Here is a 19,649-nt window from a genome sequence, read left to right on the forward strand (position 1 = left end):
TTCCTCAGCCATTAAAAAGAATACATTTGAATCAGTTCTAATGAGATGAATAAAACTGGAGCCCATTATACAGAGTGAAGTAAGCCAGAAAGATAAACACCAATACAGTATACTAACGCATATATATGGAATTTAGAAAGATGGTAATGATAACCCTATATGCAAAACAGAAAAAGAGACACAGATGTACAGAACAGATTTTTGGACTCTATGGGAGAATCTGAGAGAACAGCATCGAAACATGTATATTATCAAGTGTGAGACAGATTGCCAGTCCAGGTTAGATGCATGAGACAAATGCTCGGGGCTGGTGCACTGGGAAGACCCAGAGGGATGGGATGGGGAGGGAGGTGGGAGAGGGGTTCAGGATGGGGAACACATGTAAATCCATGGCTGATTCATGTCAATGTATGGCAAAACCACCACAATATTGTAAAGTAATTAGCCTCCAACTAATAAAAATAAATAAAAAAAATTAAAAATAATAGAAATTGTCAATGAAGCCAATAGCTGGGTTTTAGAAAAGATAAACAAAACTGATAAACCTCTGACCAGACTCACCAGGAATAAAAAGCAAAGGACCCAATAAACAGAAATGAAAGAGGAGAAAACAACAGATACCACAGAGATATAAAAAAAAAGCTAAGATAATACCATAAATAGTTACATACCAACAAATTGGACAACCTAGAAGAAATGGACAAATATCTAGAAATATACAACCTGCCAAGACTGAGTCAAGAAAAATGATAATTTGAAAAGATCATTAGAGGGGAAATAGAATCTGTAATTAAAAACAAACAAGCAAACTTCCTGCAAATAAAAGTCCAGAACTGGATGTCTTCACTACCAAACTTAAGTTTGGAAAGACTACCAAACATAAAAAAGAACTTATGCCTATCCTTCTCAAACTACTCCAGAAAACTGAAGAGGAGGTAACATTCCCAGATTCATTCTATGAGGCCACCATTACCCTGATATGAAAAACAGACAAAGACTACAAAAAAAGAGGTGGCGCTAGATGTAAAGAACCTACTTGCCAGTTCAGGAGATGTAAGATACGTGTGTTCAATCCTTGGTCAGAAAGATCCCCTGGAGGAGAGCATGGCAAGCCACTCCAGTGTTCTTGCCTGGAGAGTCCCATGGACCAAGGAGCCTGGTGGGCTACAGTCCATGGGGTCATACAGAATTGGACACTACTGAAGGGACTTAGCACACAGACACAGGCCATTCATCTTTGATGAATACTGATGCAAAAAATCTTCAACAAAATAGTAGCAAGTTGAATCCAACAATGCAAAGTAGGTTCATACACCATGATCAAGTTGTAGTGATTCCAGGGCTGCAAGAGTTGTTCAACGTATGTAAATGAATCATTGTGCTATACCACATGAGCAAAAGGGAAGACAAACACTGCAAGATCGTCTAAATAGATGCAGGAAAAGCATTTGACAAAATTCAACATCCTGCATGACAAAAACCCTCATCAACATGGGTATCAGTTCATTTCAGTTTAGTCGATCAGTCGTGTCCGACTGTTGTGACCCCATGGGCTGCAGCACGCCAGGCCTCCCTGTCCATCACCAACTCCCAGAGTTCACTCAAACTCATGTCCATTGAGTCGGTGATGCCATCCAACCATCTCATCTTCCATCGTCCCTTTCTCCTTCTGCCCTCAATCTTTTCCAGCATCAGGGTCTTTTCAAATGAGTCAGCTTTTTGTATCAGGTGGCCAAAGTATTGCAGTTTCAGCTTCAACATCAGTCCTTCCAATGAACACCCAGGACTGATCTCCTTTAGGATGGACTGATTGGATCTCCTTGCAGTCCAAGGGACTCTCAAGAGTCTTCTCCAACATCACAGTTCAAAAGCATCAATTCTTTGGTGCTCAGCTTTCTTTACAGTCCTACTCTCACATCCATACACGACTACCAGAAAAACCATAGCTTTGACTAGATGGACTTTTGTTGGCAAAGTAATGTCTCTGCTTTTTATTTTTTTATATTTTTTAATGTCTCTGCTTTTTAATATGCTGTCTAGGTTGGTCATAACTTTCCTTCCAAGGAGTAAGTGTCTTTTAATTTTGTGGCTGCAGTCAACATGGGTATAGAGGGAATATATTGCAACATAATAAGGTCCATTTATAATAGACAAGGCTTCCTGGGGCTTTCCTGATAGCTCAGTTGGTAAAGAACCTGCCTGCAATGCAGGAGACCCCAGTTCAATTCCTGGGTTGGGAAGATCCACTGGAGAAGGGATAGGCTACCTTCTCCAGTATTCTTGGGCTTCCCTTGTGGCTTAGCTGGTAAAGAATCCGCGTGCAATGTGGGAGACGTGGATTCAACCCCTGGGTTGGGAAGATCCCCTGGAGAAGGGAAAGGCTACCCATTCCAGTATTCTAGCCTGGAGAATTTCATGGACTGTATAGTCCATGGGGTTACAAAGAGTCAGGCACGACTGAGTGACTTTCACTTTCATAACAGTGCTCAATATGTGAACATATTACTCAACATAATGCCCAATGAAAAGCTGAAAGACTCCCTGATAAATTCAAGAATAAGACAAGGATGCCTCCTGTCACTGCTTCTGTTTAACATAGTATGAGAAATCCTAGACACAGAAATCAGTTTATATATATGTATATGTACAGTCTCCTCTGCCTTTGGGTACTTTGGTTGAAAAGACAGAAACACTGTTTAAAGGATCCCTTTAAGAGTGTATGAACCTTGAAACTTCCTTCTCTTCTAGTTCATTTTCTTGGGCTGTTTAAAGGCTCTTGACATTTGAGTGACAAATGCCATGGTACTGGATAGTAACCTACAGAGCCCATCAGGGTCAAGGAGTCAAGAGGACCTAAGGCTGCCCAAACACTGTTAAGATCACTAGTAAAGGCATTTTCTGAAGTGGCTGTTGCAATGGCTTTGGCATTAAAAAAAAAAAAAGTTCCAACTCACCATGTACAGGGAAGCAATCCTCCTGGAATATCTTGATTATCCAGCAGCAGAGACATCACTTTGCCAACAAAGCTCCATATAGTCAAAGCTATGGCTTTTCTAGTAATGTGTGGATGTGAGAGTTGGACCGTAGAGAAGGCTGAGTGCTGAAGAATTGATGCTTTCAAACTGTGATGCTGGAGAAGACTCTCCAGAGTCTCTTAGACAGCAAGGAAATCAAACTAGTCAATCCTAAAGGAAATCAACCCTAAATATTTATTGGAAAGACCTGTGCTAAAGCTGAAGTTCCAATACTTTGGTCAACTGATGCAAAGAGCTGACTCAGTGGAAAAGACCTTGATGCTGGGAAAGATCGAGGGTAGGAGGAGAAGGGGGTAACAGATGGTCGGGTGGCATCACTGACTCAGTGAACATGAGTTTTGAGCAAACTTGGGGAGATAGTGAAGAACAGGGAGGTCTGGCGGGCTGCAATCCATGTGGTCACAAAGAGTTAGTTATGACTGGGTGACTAAACAACAAAGCTTGTATTTGGCAAATATTACTTTCAAATTATGACCATAATTAAGGATATAGCATAGTAATGTCCTACATGTATCTTACAGATTTAGAAACATGAAGATCAACAGCATCCATTAAAGCAAAACATATACATTTCCCCAAACCTGGAAAAGTATGAAACACTAAAATAGAAAATCTGTTTGGGTTTAGTCTGAGAAGTCATGTCATTTACCATGAAGAGACTATAAGAGATCTTCTCAATAAGATAGCATGATAGGATATTTAAATCGTTTCTCCTCCCGTCCCCAAGTTATATCTTCATTGGTTGTTTAAAGTGTTCTGTCTTCTCAGAAGATTGAAGACACATTAAAATATAAGTACAAAACAGCTGACAAAAACAAAGATAACGAATGGTTTTGGCATCATCTGAGACAGAATGAACAAGTAATTTGTACGTTATTTTTCTATCAGAATGAAAATTTTCTGTAGTGAGTACATTTGAACCTCAGTTGTGTGTATATGTGTGTGTGCATGTAAACTTTACAATCTGCCATTAAGATGTCAAGTTCTATTTATGACACGCTGGTTTCCATCTTTCCATTCTGCAGTCACTGCAGCAGAAGAAAGAAAATATGGTATATTTCTTTCTCAGACTTCTAAGCAAGCCTGCATAAGATCACTGGATTCTTGTGTATTTCTTGAGATGTTAAATATTTTAGATTTCTTTTGCAGATTACTACCTCATGTAATAAAATACACTGTTTTGTGGTGGTCTAAATTCTTGTGAGATGATGTCTAAAGTAGTGCTCATTCTGTTTTGTGTCCTGATTTTGTTTTTTATCAGCATTTCAAGCTATTTGATGCTACTCTTTTTGAATATATTGTTGTAGCCTCCTTCCCACTGGCGTTAATCAGTTCATTTTAGTTAGCTTAAAACAGAGTTCATGGAAATCCAGGCGTGTTTATCTCAGGTGGCTCAGAGGTTAAAGCATCTGCCTTCAATGCAGGAGACCCGGGTTCCATCCCTGGGTTGGGAAGATCCCATGGAGAAGGAAATGGTAACCCACTCCAGTATTCTTGCCTGGAGAATCCCATGGACGGAGGAGCCTGGTAGGCTACAGTCCATGGGGTCGCAAAGAGTCGGACACGACTGAGCGACTTCACTTCACTAATCATAACATGAAGGGTGTCACTGATTACCTATGTTGATTGTATCTTTTGAACTGCATAGAATACAATAAAACTGTTCATCTGTTTTCTCTCCAGCATGAATTAACTGCAGCAGTTCATTAAGTGGCACTGTTTTTACGTGATGTTGAAGTCATTCCAATTTCAGTGGCAGTGATACAACTTGGCATGATTTTAGACACTTTTCATGAAATAAAGATGATGAGTTGTCTGAGATGAAGGCTCAGTGTGCTCACAGGAAGTGTTTAGTTTGGCCAGTCTATTTCATTGTCCATTGTTCTTTCTAGAGAACCTGTCACCCAACATTTTAACAACAAAAAGCTCAGGAAGGCTTACTTTGCTTCCTGTTTTATCTTTTATAATTACTGCAAGTTCACGGGAGAACATAAATGAAAGGGTATTAATAAATGACTGTCTAAATCAGTTAAATTTTTATGGTTGTTTCAGAAGAATTTTGTATGGTTTCCAGTTGATCCATTTAAGTTTGTTATCTACAAGAAAATCTAGTTGAAGGAGAATTTAATCCAATACCTTGTATATTTATTTAGCTCTCATTTACAAATGCTTTCAGTCATTTCTATATAAATTTTAATGCAAAAAAAATAACATGTCAAACTTCTCTCTTTGTATTTATAGTCTTTTCTTTGGTTTATCTGATTTAAGAAGTACTTGATAACGTTTTGCTCTTGAATTATTAATATAAAATTACAGCACAGAGAATCTGTTAAATGCCACCGAGTTTCACCGTCTGTTTAGTATAGATGAGGAAGTGGAGAACTGAAGGGTTGAATGATAATTGTCAGGTCACAGTTAGTTGGTGGCATGACTGGGACTAGCCTGAACCTCTCCTGGCTCCTAGATCATTTTCCTGCTAATTCACACTGCTGCATTCTTTCCTTTTTTTCTCTTTCTGTATTAACAAAAACTTAGAATTCCAACCTCTAGGATTGTTTGCTTTTCTGTTAGTGACTTGTAGGTAGAGATTTAGAACTCTGAACTCCCTTAACTCGTAAAGAGTAAATTTAGTTACTAATCTAACCTATTTCAGTTGCTTTAATGTCAAAACCATCACAGTCAGAATCCTTTTATTTTTCTAACACACTTTGCCTTTCTTTTAACTTAGCTTATGTTATTGTTCAAGGGATTTTTCACTTAATGTATCTCATTTGGATAACAGTAACTAGGTCTAGAATCTAACGGAGTTCTAACGGAGTAAACATGAACATTTTCACTTTGCCTTTTGTATGTCAACTCAATTGACAAAGATTTCAACAACTCAGTTAATAAGCTTGACTTAATGGTAACACAAGGGGCTTCCCTGGTGGGTCAGATGGTAAAGAATCTGCCTGCAATGCAGGAGACCTAGGTTCAGTTCTCGTGTTGGGAAGATCCCCTGGAGAAGGGAATGGCTACCCACTCCAGTATTCTGGCCTGGAGAATTCCATGAGCCTGGCGGGCTACAGTCCATGGGGTCACAAAGGGTTGGACATGGCTGAGTGACTTTCACTCACTCGCTCAGTGGTAATATAAAAGCTTCCCTGCTGGCTGAGTGGTAAAGAATCTGCCTGCAAATGCAGGAGTTCAATCCCTGTGTTAGTAAGATCCCCTAAAAGAAGGAAATGGCAACCCACTCCAGTATTCTTTTCTGGGAAATATCCCATGGATAGAAGAGCCTGGAGGCCTACAGAGGAATTGGACATGACTTAGCGACTAAAAAACAACAAATGCCCACTCCACACAACAACTGTAAGATATACCTTTTTTTTTCAAGCTTACATGGAACATTTGTAAAATTTGATCACGTCTAGGCCATAAAACGAGTTTCAACAAATTTAAAAGGATTGACATAACGTAGATCATGTGTTCTGAATATAATACAGAGAATCTATAAATCAAAGCACTATGGAAACACCATATGATAGGAAATTAAGGAGCATACTATGAAATAGCTCATGGATCTAAGATGAAATTATGAACATTTCAAAATAATTTGAATTGAGAGATTATGAAAATATCAATTGAAATGCAGCACTTAGAGGAAATTTTATAGCTTTTAATGCATATATTGGAAGATAAAAGGAAAAGGGCTGATGAGCATTCATGCCAAGAATTTAGAAAGAGAACAGCAAAATAAACACAGGTAGAAGAGAAGAAAGGATATAATAAAGGCAAGAACCAAAATTAATGAAATTGAAAACAAATACACAATTTGGAGGCACAGAATAGACTGAAGATGGTTTTTCTAAAAAGACATATGAAATCGATAACTTCCTAGGTGGGGGGGAATGCTTAAGTGAAAAAAGACAAGGCTAATAGTTAAGGTAAAAATGAAAAAGAGATTTAAAAAAATGAAAAATAAAAATAAGGAGAGCAGGGATTGAATACTGAGTGGGAAAGTTTCTTGCCAAGTAGGCAACCCGATCAATCATGGATTCCAAGTAGGCTTTTTAGGTTGAGGCTGGAGGAAAAGACCACGAACTCTCCTGGTACAGTATTAGGAATGCAAAGTAGCTGGGTGCTATCTATTGGCAACACCTGGGTTTGTCAGTCGGCTGTGCACTCGGCTGGCTGAAGGTCATGTGGCATGTTTGTAGGGCACCCAGGGGCCTCTGATTTGCACATGTAGCAACTGAGTCAAGATATGTCACGCAACTAAGTCTCCCTTGTGGGCACGCTAAGCATTCGAATAAAGGCGTATTATACCCAATATCAGGGCTTCCTGCTGGCTCAGATGGTAAAGATATCAGGTAAAAATCTGCCTGCAATGCAGGAGACCTGGTTCAATCCCTGGGTCAGGAAGATCTCCTAGAGAAAGGAATGGCAACCCACTCCAATCTTCTTGCCTGGAGAATTCCATGGACAGCAGAACCTGGCGGGCTACAGTCCATACGGTTGCAAGGAGTCAAGCATGACTGAGCGACTGACTCACTTTCACTTTTCATAACCAATATCGGGGGTGAAAAGGAGACATTGTTACAGATACTGCAGACAGGAAAAGAAAAAGAAAATATTATAAATAGCTTTCTGCTGATACACTTAAAAGTTTAGAAGACATAAAGAAATTTCCAGAAAGTAGAGCTTACTAAAACTGATTCATTAAGGGATATAAAACATGAATAGTTTTATAACTAGTAATGAAATTAAAACAGTAATTTTTTAAAAAATCTTTCCACAGAGAACACTTGAGGCCCAGTCAACTTCACTGGCAAAGTCTACCTAACACTGAAGTGAAGTGAAGTGAAAGTGACTCAGTCCTGTCCAACTCTTTGTGACCCCATGGACTGTACAGTTCATGGAATTCTCCAGGCCAGAATACAGGAGTGGGTAGCCTTTCCCTTCTCCAGGGGATCCTCCCAACCCAGGGATTGAACCCAGGTCTCCTGCATTGCAGGTGGATTCTTTACCAGCTGATCCACGAGGGAAGCCCAAGAGTACTAGAGTGGTAGCCTGTCCCTTCTCCAGTGGATCTTCCCGACCCAGGAATCGAACTGGGGTCTCGTGCATTGCAGGCGGATTCTTTACCAGCTGAGCTAGCAGGGAAACACATCTAACGCTGAAAGAGCAATTAACTGTAGTCTCGCATAAGCTTACATATAACCCTGATACCAAAGCATGACCAGTACAGTGAAGGAAAATTATAGGCCAGTTTTACTTTTGTACAGAGATGTAAAAATTGTAAATAAAATGCTAGCAAATCAGAATCAATAATACGTAAACAAGATAGCACATATTTTGACTACGTTGTATTTGTCTCTTGAATGCAAACTTGCTTTAACATTAGAAAATTAATATAATCGATCATATTTTTTTAGAAAAGCTTAAATAAAAACCACCAACTTTTCAGTAATAAAGAATAAAAGAATTCTATTTTTTTCACTGAGAAGCTAGAATCACCATTTACTTTTTGTACTCCTATTTGTGTGTTCCCCACCCTGGCATTTTCCCGTTTCGATCAGACTAATTTTTCAGCCAGAAACATGAGGACCCCTGTGGGGCATGCTGATAAGGCACATGTATGATTCTTCTCACCACAGAGAACAGGTCCAGATTAGCATTATCCCCATTTTGTCTTATGATAGTTAAAAGTCAGTGACTACCGACGGCCTACTGAATACATGGTCCATTAATACGTCTTGTAAGAGAAGGGTAAATTGATCCAGAATACAATCTCTGCCTTCTAACCAAGAGAGACAAAATCTTTTTAAAAAATTTTGAACTCTTATAGAGAGTAGGTATTAGCCCCCCAATTCCAAGCCAGCCTCAGCATAAAGTGAAGCTTAATTACTCTTCTTTACTCCAGTGCTCCTTATTTTAACACACTTTCTCTAAAATCCCTTTAGAATTCTTTAGCCCTGAATTACCCACCCACTTGCTTATTGCCTTCACTTGTCCAGTTTAGGCAAATCAAGATAAGATGCCAAATATTATTTTTAATTTTTTAAAAGGTTAAAGATGATTACCTCAGCATCTTTATTCATTGCTAAAGGGAAGACACTGCTTTTTATATTAAATTTGGTGAACGACAGAATAGTAGACTCTCAATCTGAAGAATAATTTTAAAAGCTGTTCTAGCTATCCCTTTGACTGTTTCTAAACTATCTCCCATTTAGTGTTCTCAAGCCTTTACTTAAACATATCAGGCACTGTTGAACTTGCTTGTACAGAGTGGAACATTAAGAAGTATCCACTAATGATGATGATGTTGACAAGCATACTTCAATTAAAAAATGCATTTCTTCATTTCTTTCTTTCTTGTCACCTGTCAGTAGTTTTGGGGTTGTGGGTAGGTTGGGGAAGGGAGTTGCATTTCAGAATGCATCGTCCACTCTGATGTGCCACTGAAATTCAGTGCATTGTCCCCAGAAGGGACACGTGATCTGTATTCAGAATAGAACACTAGTAGGCTCACTTCCTAAAGATTGCCAAAGGCAAAAAAACTGACTTTTATCACCAGGGAGGTAATATTATTTACCTCCCGTTAGTAAGATATGTGCTTCAAATTACTTTTTGTTTTTTCCCAGAAGGACACAGGTTCTTTTAGCTATCCTTTTCTCCCCAATTCTCCTTGAAACCACAGACACAGATTTTAAGATAGTCAGCCTGTGTTTGCAATGTAATTTGTGCTAGAGAAAGCTAGAGGCCCTCATGGGAATTAAGCTCCTGAGTTTTGTACCAAGAGTTGACATTAATAAATGACCAAAGACTCATATGGTGATTCTGCTTTGGACTGAATGATTTACTACTGCTTTTGCTGATGTCAGTGTTAGGAATCGTAAACGTGCTGTGACGAGGATGGCTGACACCTGGCTGTCAGTTTCTTCAAATTCCCTGTGCTTCTTTCTGTTGGTGTATTAGGTCTGAATTCAGACAGGTAGCTGCTTCCAGTTAAAAGGAGTATTTTCTCTCTTGCCACTGATGGTAATAAATGACGGAGTTCTGTCTAAACAATCCACATAAATGCAAGATTAATGAGCACTAAATACAAACAGTATCACAAGACACTGTTAGTACATGTCTCGGGATCCCCTGAACGCTGTGTTATCACCTGCCTGTGATGTGATGAGAAGCCTCTGGCGTTCAGATGAAGGATGGAGAAGAAAGAACCAGAGGCAGCCAACAGGAGTGGCTAGGACAGCCAGAGCACAAGTCTGATGAACAGATGTCTACTGTGCCCCTGCTGCCACCACTGCTGGACTGGACGGGTTTCCTCATGGTCCTGGCCACAGGTTTTGGGGAGGCCAGGTGTCCTCTGGATATGAGTTGGCCAAGTAGAATAGAGGAAACAAAGTCTATCAAACCTGATAACCGGAGACTTTGACTTATTAATGGAATATTCCATTCTCAGGGAAACAAAACTTTGGCCCTGACCTAATTGGCTATTTTCATTGTCTTTAATGCTGATATTAAGTATACTACAAAGCTATTGGTGACATTTTAGTCACAGGTTAGGTGCCAAAGATGTATTTTTTAAGAACTGGTCATTTTAACAGGTACCTACTTTCAGAACCTGGGTGGTATACAATTTCCCTCATGTGTTTGTTCCCTATTAAATTGTCCAAAATGGATTACAAATAACTAAAATCATGAGCTGTGACCAGATAATTGCTCACATTTCTTGGTCAGTTTGTCATATACCAGGAATTGTCTGAAATGTTCTACATATTTGAATCTTAGCTCTCACAACACATCTATGAAATACATACTATTGAGCTAGCGGTAAAGAGTCTGCCTGCCAGTCCTGGAGGTGTAAAGAGACACAGGTTTGATCCCTGGGTCAATCAGATACCCTGGAGGAGGGCATGGCAACCCACTCCAGTATTCTTGTCTGGAGAATTCCATGGACAGGGGAGCCAGGAGGGTTACAGTCCATGGAGTCGCAAAGGGTTGGACATGACTGAAGCGAATTAGCACTAGACATGCTGATTATGAAGATGGGAAAACTGAAGCTTAGGTTACATAATTTGCTTGAAGTCACATAGCTGGTCATGGTGACTCTTGACTTGACCTCAAGGAATCTGACCGCAAAACCCCAGCTCTTACTCACTGTTCTGTGTAAATGAGCAACATCTCTAAAATAAAAGAAAATATCTTTTTCTTAAAATGGAAAAAAATGAATTCATTGTTCATAGGCTGTACATAGATCTATGTAAGATAACGTATGTAAGATTCTTAGGACAGCACCTGGTCCTTAGTGGCTTTGAATAAATTTTATCTTTCATGATTATTGTGTCATTAACATAAATATCAGGTGTATCACATGTTGGTTTGCCTTATTCTCACAGGGGATTTGGTTCATGGAAGGTGGCATGGTGCCTTTGCTGCATAAGCACGCTAATTGCAGGCTTTAGAACCAAACCTGGGTGTCACTTTGAAAATGGGATTAAAGCTCTAGCTTGTAGCTGCCAAGTACCCAGCAGAGCAAGGATCTCAGTGTTTGGCAGATTTTCTGTTCTAGCATGCTTTCTGAAAGCAGGGTTTCCCAGTGATGTATTTTATAAACATATCAAATTGCCACTTGTTTCTTACGCTTTTCTGATAAGAGAAACATTTGGAATCTGTGCCCTGCCACCTTTAAACACTAAATATTCAGCTTTTAAGAAACACATCTTACCTCTTCCTTGAGAGCACCCGAGAGGACTATGGAGGCAGACCTTAGGCCTCCTTGGTTCTCCATGTGCAGAGCTCTCTAGGCCCAGGGAGTGCTTTGGCCTCTGGTGTTTGGAGGGTGCTGTGCAGTCACTGTCCTGGCGGCCAGGAGAGCCCCTGCTCGGTGCTCGTCACGCTCTGAGTATTCCGTGCCCCCCCCCAAAGCCTTAACCCCAGTGTGCCAGTTGTCAGAGATGGAGCCGTGGGGATGGTGGAGGGGAGAACGGAGTTCGGTGAGGTCATGGTGGCGGCGGCCTCCTGATGGGGTGAGTGTCCTCCTGAGGACGGGCACCAGAGAGGCCAGTGAGCATGGGGCCCTGTAGGCGACAATGTGTCCAAGTTCAGGGAGAGAGGCTTCTTTTGAGGTTAGCAAGAGAGTGAAAAGAGGCTGGCATGAGGCTGAAGGTGAGCCTAAAAACATCAAGCTCTATCATATTTCATAGAGCAATATGAAATACATATTTCAAATTTTTCCATGAGTTCTTCCAAGTTAAATGACTGGTTTTGCCTCAGGATTGTTGGGTTTTATATAGAAGCGTCTAATGTGACAACAGATTGAAGGAGAGTGATGGGAATAGTCTACTGTGTCTTTTAGTTGAAATGTAGTTGACTTATAATGTTGTGTTAACTCCTGCTGTACAGCAGAGTGTCTCAGCTACACATCTACTGTGTTGCTTTAAAATGCACTTTGTTGTTTGTGGTCCGCTTATGTAGATGCTAATATGATTGTCTTGGCTCCTTGGCAGAGGATCTGAGTTCTCAGCATCACTTCAGCAAAGGTTGTTAAGGTAATAGTGTGAGGGCCTTTTCATCTTTCTGATTAACATGGAGCTTAGTTAACCTGATTATATGACTCTGCCCAAGACTGGGTTTGGGTCTGTTAATACAGCATAATAAATTCAAATGAAGCTTCCTTGGGCTGTCTAGTCCACGAGCTGGTGTGTTTTATTTTTTGAAACAAAGTTCTCGTAAACAACTTTGCATAAAGAAAGAAGTTTAAGTGTATCGTTTACTTTGATTTTTTTAAATTAATCTTCATGTTGCTTTTCCTGATTAAGAAGTGAAACCCTGGGGTACTACAACTGCCAGTGATTCAGCAACCCATTCAATAAATGTGTAATAAACACCAGATATGTCACAGGCTATGTGCAAGGTGCTGGGGACACCATAGTCAAACATAAAAGACAAGTGCCCAACCCTATGCCACTTGCCTTATGTATGACCTACCAGGCTAGCAATGATTCAGCCCATTTCTGAGCTCAGTCTTCTGGCCACACGTTAGTGGAGCCCGGACAGAGAATGTGAGGAGGCCAGGCAGACAGAGAGCGTTCAGAGGAGTGTACAGAAGCAGGGCAAGCATTTTGAAGTCTGTGTTGACATGGAAAGCAAAGCCACCCTTACAATTCAGTGAATAGACTTTAATATTAAAATAAACTTTGGGCAGTTGCAGACATAATAACAGAATTGTCTGCTTTGGTAAAGACATGTCACCCTGCTATATATCATTGTATGAAAAGAATGTTGGGTCAGATTTACTAAAGAAGATCAGCAGAATATGAACAGTAGAGGAAAGGTATCTGAAGTGGTTCCAGACAAGACAGCTTCCTAATTACCTTGGTGAAATTCACCAGTTCCCAATAAGAGGAGATTGGAAATTCACATCAGAACCTGCTGTACATAATTTGTAGTTTTCTGTATGTAATTTTACTCAAGTAAATTGTAGAGGAATCTGCATATGTTCTCCTTTCCTAGTACAAATTGAATCATTTTAATGAATCCCTTTTTTTGCAATTACAAGTCATGTATCAAGACCCACTGAAATGAAAACTACATAGCCAGGGAGTGCAGTTCCTCGTGCTCACTGCTCTATCCCCAGCACCAGTAGCCCTTTCTCTGTACAGTTTTCTGACTGCCCAGGTCTTTTGCATACTCATCCTTCTCTTGGGAAAAGGTCTCATCTTACAAATCCTATCTCCCCAAAGAGGATACCAGAAAACACATTTCCCAGCCTCTGGAAAACACATTTTCCTTGCAGCTGAGACAGATGCATGTGACCGACGATCCACCAGGCAGCTGCACCCACAAGGGACTTTGAATCTGAAGTAAACACAAAGAAGCAAGCATCGCCCCAAGTCTAATTTTTTCTAGCAAAGTAGCAACTGAAGCATCAGTCTTTCTCCTCCAGTAAGCTTTACCCGAGCATCCCCCATCCCTCATGAGGGCTGTTGGGTTAGACCTTCTCTAGGTTTACTTTTCACTGTACTTTGCTGTGTTGTTCTAATGGTTAGCATCTTTTATTAGGATCTAATCTGCTGTGATAGTTAATGTAATCCTAATTCCTCTCACAAACCAAAAATATATGGTGAATCCAACACAAAGGAAGTTTTCTTTTCCTGATCACATAAAGGTAAAACGGTGCCTGGGCTCAGCAGACAGCCCTGCTGCAGGAGGTAGTTCTCAGATCCAGGCATCTTCTGTCCTGCGGCTTTGCCATCTGTACCACGCAACTTCTAACGGTGCCATGCCCATCGGAACCCGGCCAGAGGCAGAGGGCAGGAAGAATCCCACTCGGGGTTTTATGAGCCAGGCTCTGAAGCTGTGCTTGTCACTTGTGCTCACATTCTGTTGCTGAGAGCACGACCACATGGCAGTGCAGTCTAGCTGCCTGGAGTTTCTTCCAGGTAAGAGTATTTTGACACCAGAAAATGACGATAAATGCTGTATTGAACTTTCTATCTTCCCACTTGCTTCCTTCCTGCTCAAGTGGGGAAAAGGATGACAGAACACTAAATCACAGACAGCTGTAGCTGTGATCAGGCTTCCCTTTTTTTCGGCTCATGAGTGCTTTTCGCTAAACATTTCTGTTGGACCAGGGGAAGGTGCGTGTTCATTGGGTAGTTATTTCTAAATGCTTCGCCTGAAACGGCTTTTATCTCCAGGCACCCCATGTGTCACTTTGAAAGGGAAAATGCTTAGTGTGCAGCCGGGCGCCACATGTGTTCTGATGCATGGATTTCCAAATCGTTGCCTCTTGGCCACCCACAGGCTAACGCAGGAAACATCTCCCCCCCCCCCCCCCCACCCTGCTGTCTCTTCTGGACCTAGGTGCCTTATCAGCGGCCAGGGAGAGCTGGGAGCACGCCTCGGGAGCCAGGGACCTCCAGGGCCCGGCCTTGCAGAGGCAGCCAGCCCTGCAGAAGCTTTTGGAGTATGGGGGAAGCTCTTGGCACCAGCAGGCTGCTGTGCTCCGCAAGCTGCTCGCGCAGTCCCCACGCTTTGGCAACTCTGTAGGAGGAAGCTACCTAGAGCTGGCCAACACGGTGAGTCCTTTCTGGTTCAGAGAACACATCTTTAGGCCTGGGTGGATGCCAATCTGCATATTTGAATTCTGAGCTCCAGAGGACATATCAGGTATTGTCTCTTTATATTGAGCTAAGCAATTGTACCATCTCCAGCATTGCCAGTGATTGTTAAGTGCTCCAAATGCTTATGACTGGTGACTTCCCTCGTACTGTTAAGAACAGAGTGATTGGTTAAAAAGTGTTTTAAGTCTGTACCTTGTACGGATTTAATTTCTAGTATATCTACAATGGCTTCACCTTAATGAGAACACTTTTCTGGTATCAGACATTACAGATTAATAGGGTGTAATCCTCTGTGCTCCCTAATTTGGACTTTACTCGTTTGAAAAAGAAAATACTTCTTTGAAAGTTTGATCAGTCTTTCTGCTTGTACTTTAGAAACATACTCTGTTGAAAACTGGAATTTCATTAGGCTTAATTTGGACTTCCTTTCTACCTCAGGATGAACTATTACCTTAATGACCCTTGAATGAAAAGCTGTTGCCTTCCTCTTTAAGTAGAGCTGGGAATGAGGCTGGGTGGCCGATGGCCTGGGCTCTATTGAGGGTTACATGCACACAGTTTATAAGTTAAGGTTGCTATCCAGCCATGGTGTGAAAGGTCCATAAATGGACCTGGGTTTTTTGAAACTGAAATTTGAAACTAAAGGGGGTATAAACATTGTGACAACTTCATTTATATATATTTACAATCTGCTTTGAGGTTCGACCAGTGGTTTTCAAGCTTTTTAAGTTTGAGGCATATTTTCTAATTCTGACGTTTTTGGTGACGTGTCTGAAGCCACTAATAATCCTAAATATGCAGCAGTAGTTAAAGTACAATCATCAGACAAATCCTAATTAAGAGACATTCTATAAACTTGACCCCTTGAGATTGTCAGGGATATCGAAAGTAAGGAAAGTTTGAGAAAGAGAAACTGTCACAGCTAAGAGAAGCCTAAGAAGATCTGACAACTAAATATAATGTGGTACCCTGGCTGGGACATCGGGTACAAACTAAGAAAATCTGGGTGAATTATGGATTTTAGTTAATAACAGTGTACCAGTATTGATTCATGGATTGTGCCACTGTATCATGATGATGTAAGACGTTCATAACGGGGGAAATTGAATGAGAAGTGTGTGGCAACTCTCGGTTCCATCTTTGCAACTTTTCACAAAAATTTTAAATATATTAAAACTACACAGTCTCACACACACAGTCACTACTAGGGTGTAACTGTGTTTTGTAAAATCTGTAAAAGAACCCATACTCATTGTATTGTCCCTTTAAGGACATTCTTGTTGCATTTGAGTAGAACCATTGAGTATCCTGGGACTTCCCTGGTGGCTCAGACGGTAAAGCATCTGCTTACAATGCGGAAGACCCGGGTTCAATCCCTGGGTCAGGAATATCCCCTGGAGAAGGAAATGGCAACCCACTCTAGTACTCCTGCCTGGAAAATCCCTTGGATGGAGGAGCGTGGTGGGCTACAGTCCACCACAGTGCAAAGATCCGGACACGACTGAGCGACTTCACTTTACTTTATTGACTATCCTAACTTGCCTTCCTGTGTGCCCAGGAGACTAGCCAAGCAGCAGGAAATCTGCTCATGTCCGTGATTCTTTCCCCACCCACCCCCTACAAACCGCCCCCCCAAGGATATGCCTTCCAGGGATTGAACCCGCAACCCTGCTGTAGAGGCACAGAGCCTTAAGCACTAGGCCATCAGGGAAGTCCCAGCACCTTGATCTTAACCTTTGCAGTAACTGCTTGCATTCCGGTCTGTTCTCTTTACAGTCCTGTCAGAGGCCAGCTCAGCTCCCAGGTTCTCTTTGTGAATTATTGGTGAAGCTTTGGAATTGCTGGAGCTCTACCTGCAAGGGCCCCTCCAGAGGCTAGTTTGAGAAGCACTCCCTTAAATGTTGAGCACCAGCTCATGCAGGAGTGTTTGTTTTACTAAATGTCATGACCTTGGAAGTCCCTGGTGGTCTAGTGATTAGGACTCCACACTGACTGCTGAGGGCCCAAATTTAGTACCTGCTTGGGGAACTAAAGGCCCACAAGCCACATGATGTGGTTAAAAAAATGTCATGACCTATACATTTACAGTTCGCACACTTTCCTGTATATATGTTGTTGGCACAAATAACCAACAAACAATCAATAATAGGAATAGAAGTTTTATTTGAGTCAGCTGAGGACGATAGCCCAGAAAACAGCCTCTCAGATAGCTTCTGAAGAACTGGTCCAGAGAAGCAGGCTTTTCAGCTGTTTTATATCTTGTCAGAACAAAGAACATTAAGCAAGTTGTGGATTCATTCCTTCGAGGTTTCAAAAAAAGAGATCATATGTACACAGCAGTCATGGCCTTGGCACCTGGGGGAGCACTGGGACTAGTGTCCCAGGACAAAAATGTTTTACTTCTGGCCAATGGGCCTTGTTCCTTATTAATTAAGGCAGATGTACAATGCATGTTTGATAGAACACAGTCTGTTTTAGTTGCCGTAAAATTCAGGTTTACTCATGTTTAAGCCAGGATGGGTTCTCCATACCTCAATATGTGAAAATTTCTTTTACTGACGTTATATGTCTATAAAAGCTTATAATGAACACAGAATCAGTGATGGTGATGTATTCAATGGTATTCATGGGAACACATTGAATACATTTCTTTTTTAAAAAAAGTTGTTATTCCACAAAGGAACAAATAAAATTGTACACACTTACTTAAGGTGATCCTTGGTGAGAATCAGACCAAAACGAAAATGTAGGCACTTGAACTCTGTAACAGTGATTATGTTCTTTATCTTCTCACTGATTTGAACAAGCACAGTTTTTAAGAATTGCCTGGTGGTCCAGTGGTTGGTACTCCATGCTTCCACTGCAAGGGGCAAGGGTTCAATCCCTGGTCAGCGAACTAAGATCACACAAGATGTTTGGTGCAGCCAGAAAAAGAAAACACATAACTTAAAACATACGTTTTATTGAAGTATAGTTGATTTAAAATGTTGTGTTAGTTTCTGCTGTGTAGCAAAGTGATTCAGTTATACATACATAAACATATATTCTTTTTAATACTCTTTCCTATTTTAGTTTATCACAGGATATTGAATATACTTACCTGTGCTCTCTTGTTTATCTGTCCTGTATATGCTGTATCTGCTAACCGCAAACTTCCACTCCATCCCTTCCCCACCCCTTTCCTCCTTGGCAACTATAAGTCTGTTCTCTATGTCTGTGACTCTATATCTGCTTCACAAATATGTTCATTTGTGTTGTCTTTTAGATTCCATATGTAAGTGATATCATATGCTATTTGTCTTCCCCTTTCTGACTTACTTCGCTTACCATCATAATCTCTAGTTGCATCCATATGGCTGCAAGTGGCATTAATTTATTCCTTTTTATGACTGAGTAATATTCCATTGTGTATGTATACTGTATCTTTATTCATTCATCTGCCAATGGACATTTAGGTTGCTTCCTTGTCTTGGCTATTGTAAATAGTGCATGAACACTGGGGTGCATGAATCTTTGAGAAGTAAGTTTTCATCTTTTCTGGATATATGCATAAGAGTGACATTACTGGATCACATGGCAACTCTATGTTTAAGTTTTGGTTTTTTTTTATTCTAATCGAAGGATAATTATAATATTGTGTTGGTTTCTGCCATACATCAGCATGGATCAGCCATAGGTACACATATGCCCCCTCCCTCATAAGCCTCCCTCCATCTCCCGCCCCATCCAACCCCTCTAGGTTGTAACAGAGCGCTGGTTTGAGTTCCTGAGCCTTAGAGCAGATTCCCATTGGCTATCTCTTTTACACATGGTAGCGTATGTGTTTCCATGTTACTCTCTCCATTCATCCCACCCTTTCCTTCCTACCCCTTCCATGTCCATAAGTCTGTTCTCTATGCCTGCATCTCCATTGCTGCCCTGCAAATAGGTTCATCACTACCATCTTTCTAGATTCCATATATTTGTTAATATACAATGTTTGTTTTTCTCTTTCTGACTTACTTCACTCTGCATAATAGGCTCTAGGTTCGTCCACCTCATTTGCACTTACTCAAATGCATTCCTTTTTATGGTGTTTTTAGTTTTTTAAGGACCCTCCATACTGTTTTCCATAGTGGGTGTACAAACTTCCATTTCCACCAACAGTGTAGGAGGATTCCCTTTTCTCCACATCCTCTCCAGAATTCGTTATTTGTAGACTTCTTAATGTTGACCATGCTGACTAGTATAAAGTGGCACTTCATTGTAGTTTTGATTTGCATTTCTCTGATAATGAACAGCTTGGAGCATCTTTTGATATGCCTTTTGATCATCTCTGTATATCTTCTTTGGAGAAATGTTTAGGTCTCCCGCTCATTTTTCTATTGGGTTTTTTGTTTTTTAATTATTGAGTTATATGAACTGTTTGTATATTTTGGAAATTAAGGCCTTGCTTAATTAATTAATTAAGTCACATTATTTGCAAGTACTTTCTCCCAGTCTGTAGGTTGTCTTTTCA

General features: G+C 40.8%; 1 protein-coding gene across 2 annotated transcripts in view; it reads left to right on the forward strand.

Moving 5' to 3' along the window:
* Positions 1–19,649, forward strand: part of MCC (MCC regulator of WNT signaling pathway) — a 478,958-nt gene that overhangs the window by 107,805 nt on the left and 351,504 nt on the right. Inside the window, exon 3 of one of the 2 annotated variants that reach the window (XM_065940908.1) lies at positions 14,892–15,106. The exons of the other annotated variant lie outside the window; for it this stretch is intronic. Within the exon in view, the coding sequence (XP_065796980.1) occupies positions 14,892–15,106 (215 nt within the window). The remainder of the gene's footprint in view (positions 1–14,891; positions 15,107–19,649) is intronic. 2 annotated transcript variants of the gene reach the window in all.

This window comes from Muntiacus reevesi, chromosome 7 (assembly GCF_963930625.1).
Source record: "Muntiacus reevesi chromosome 7, mMunRee1.1, whole genome shotgun sequence".
NCBI lineage: Eukaryota > Metazoa > Chordata > Mammalia > Artiodactyla > Cervidae > Muntiacus > Muntiacus reevesi.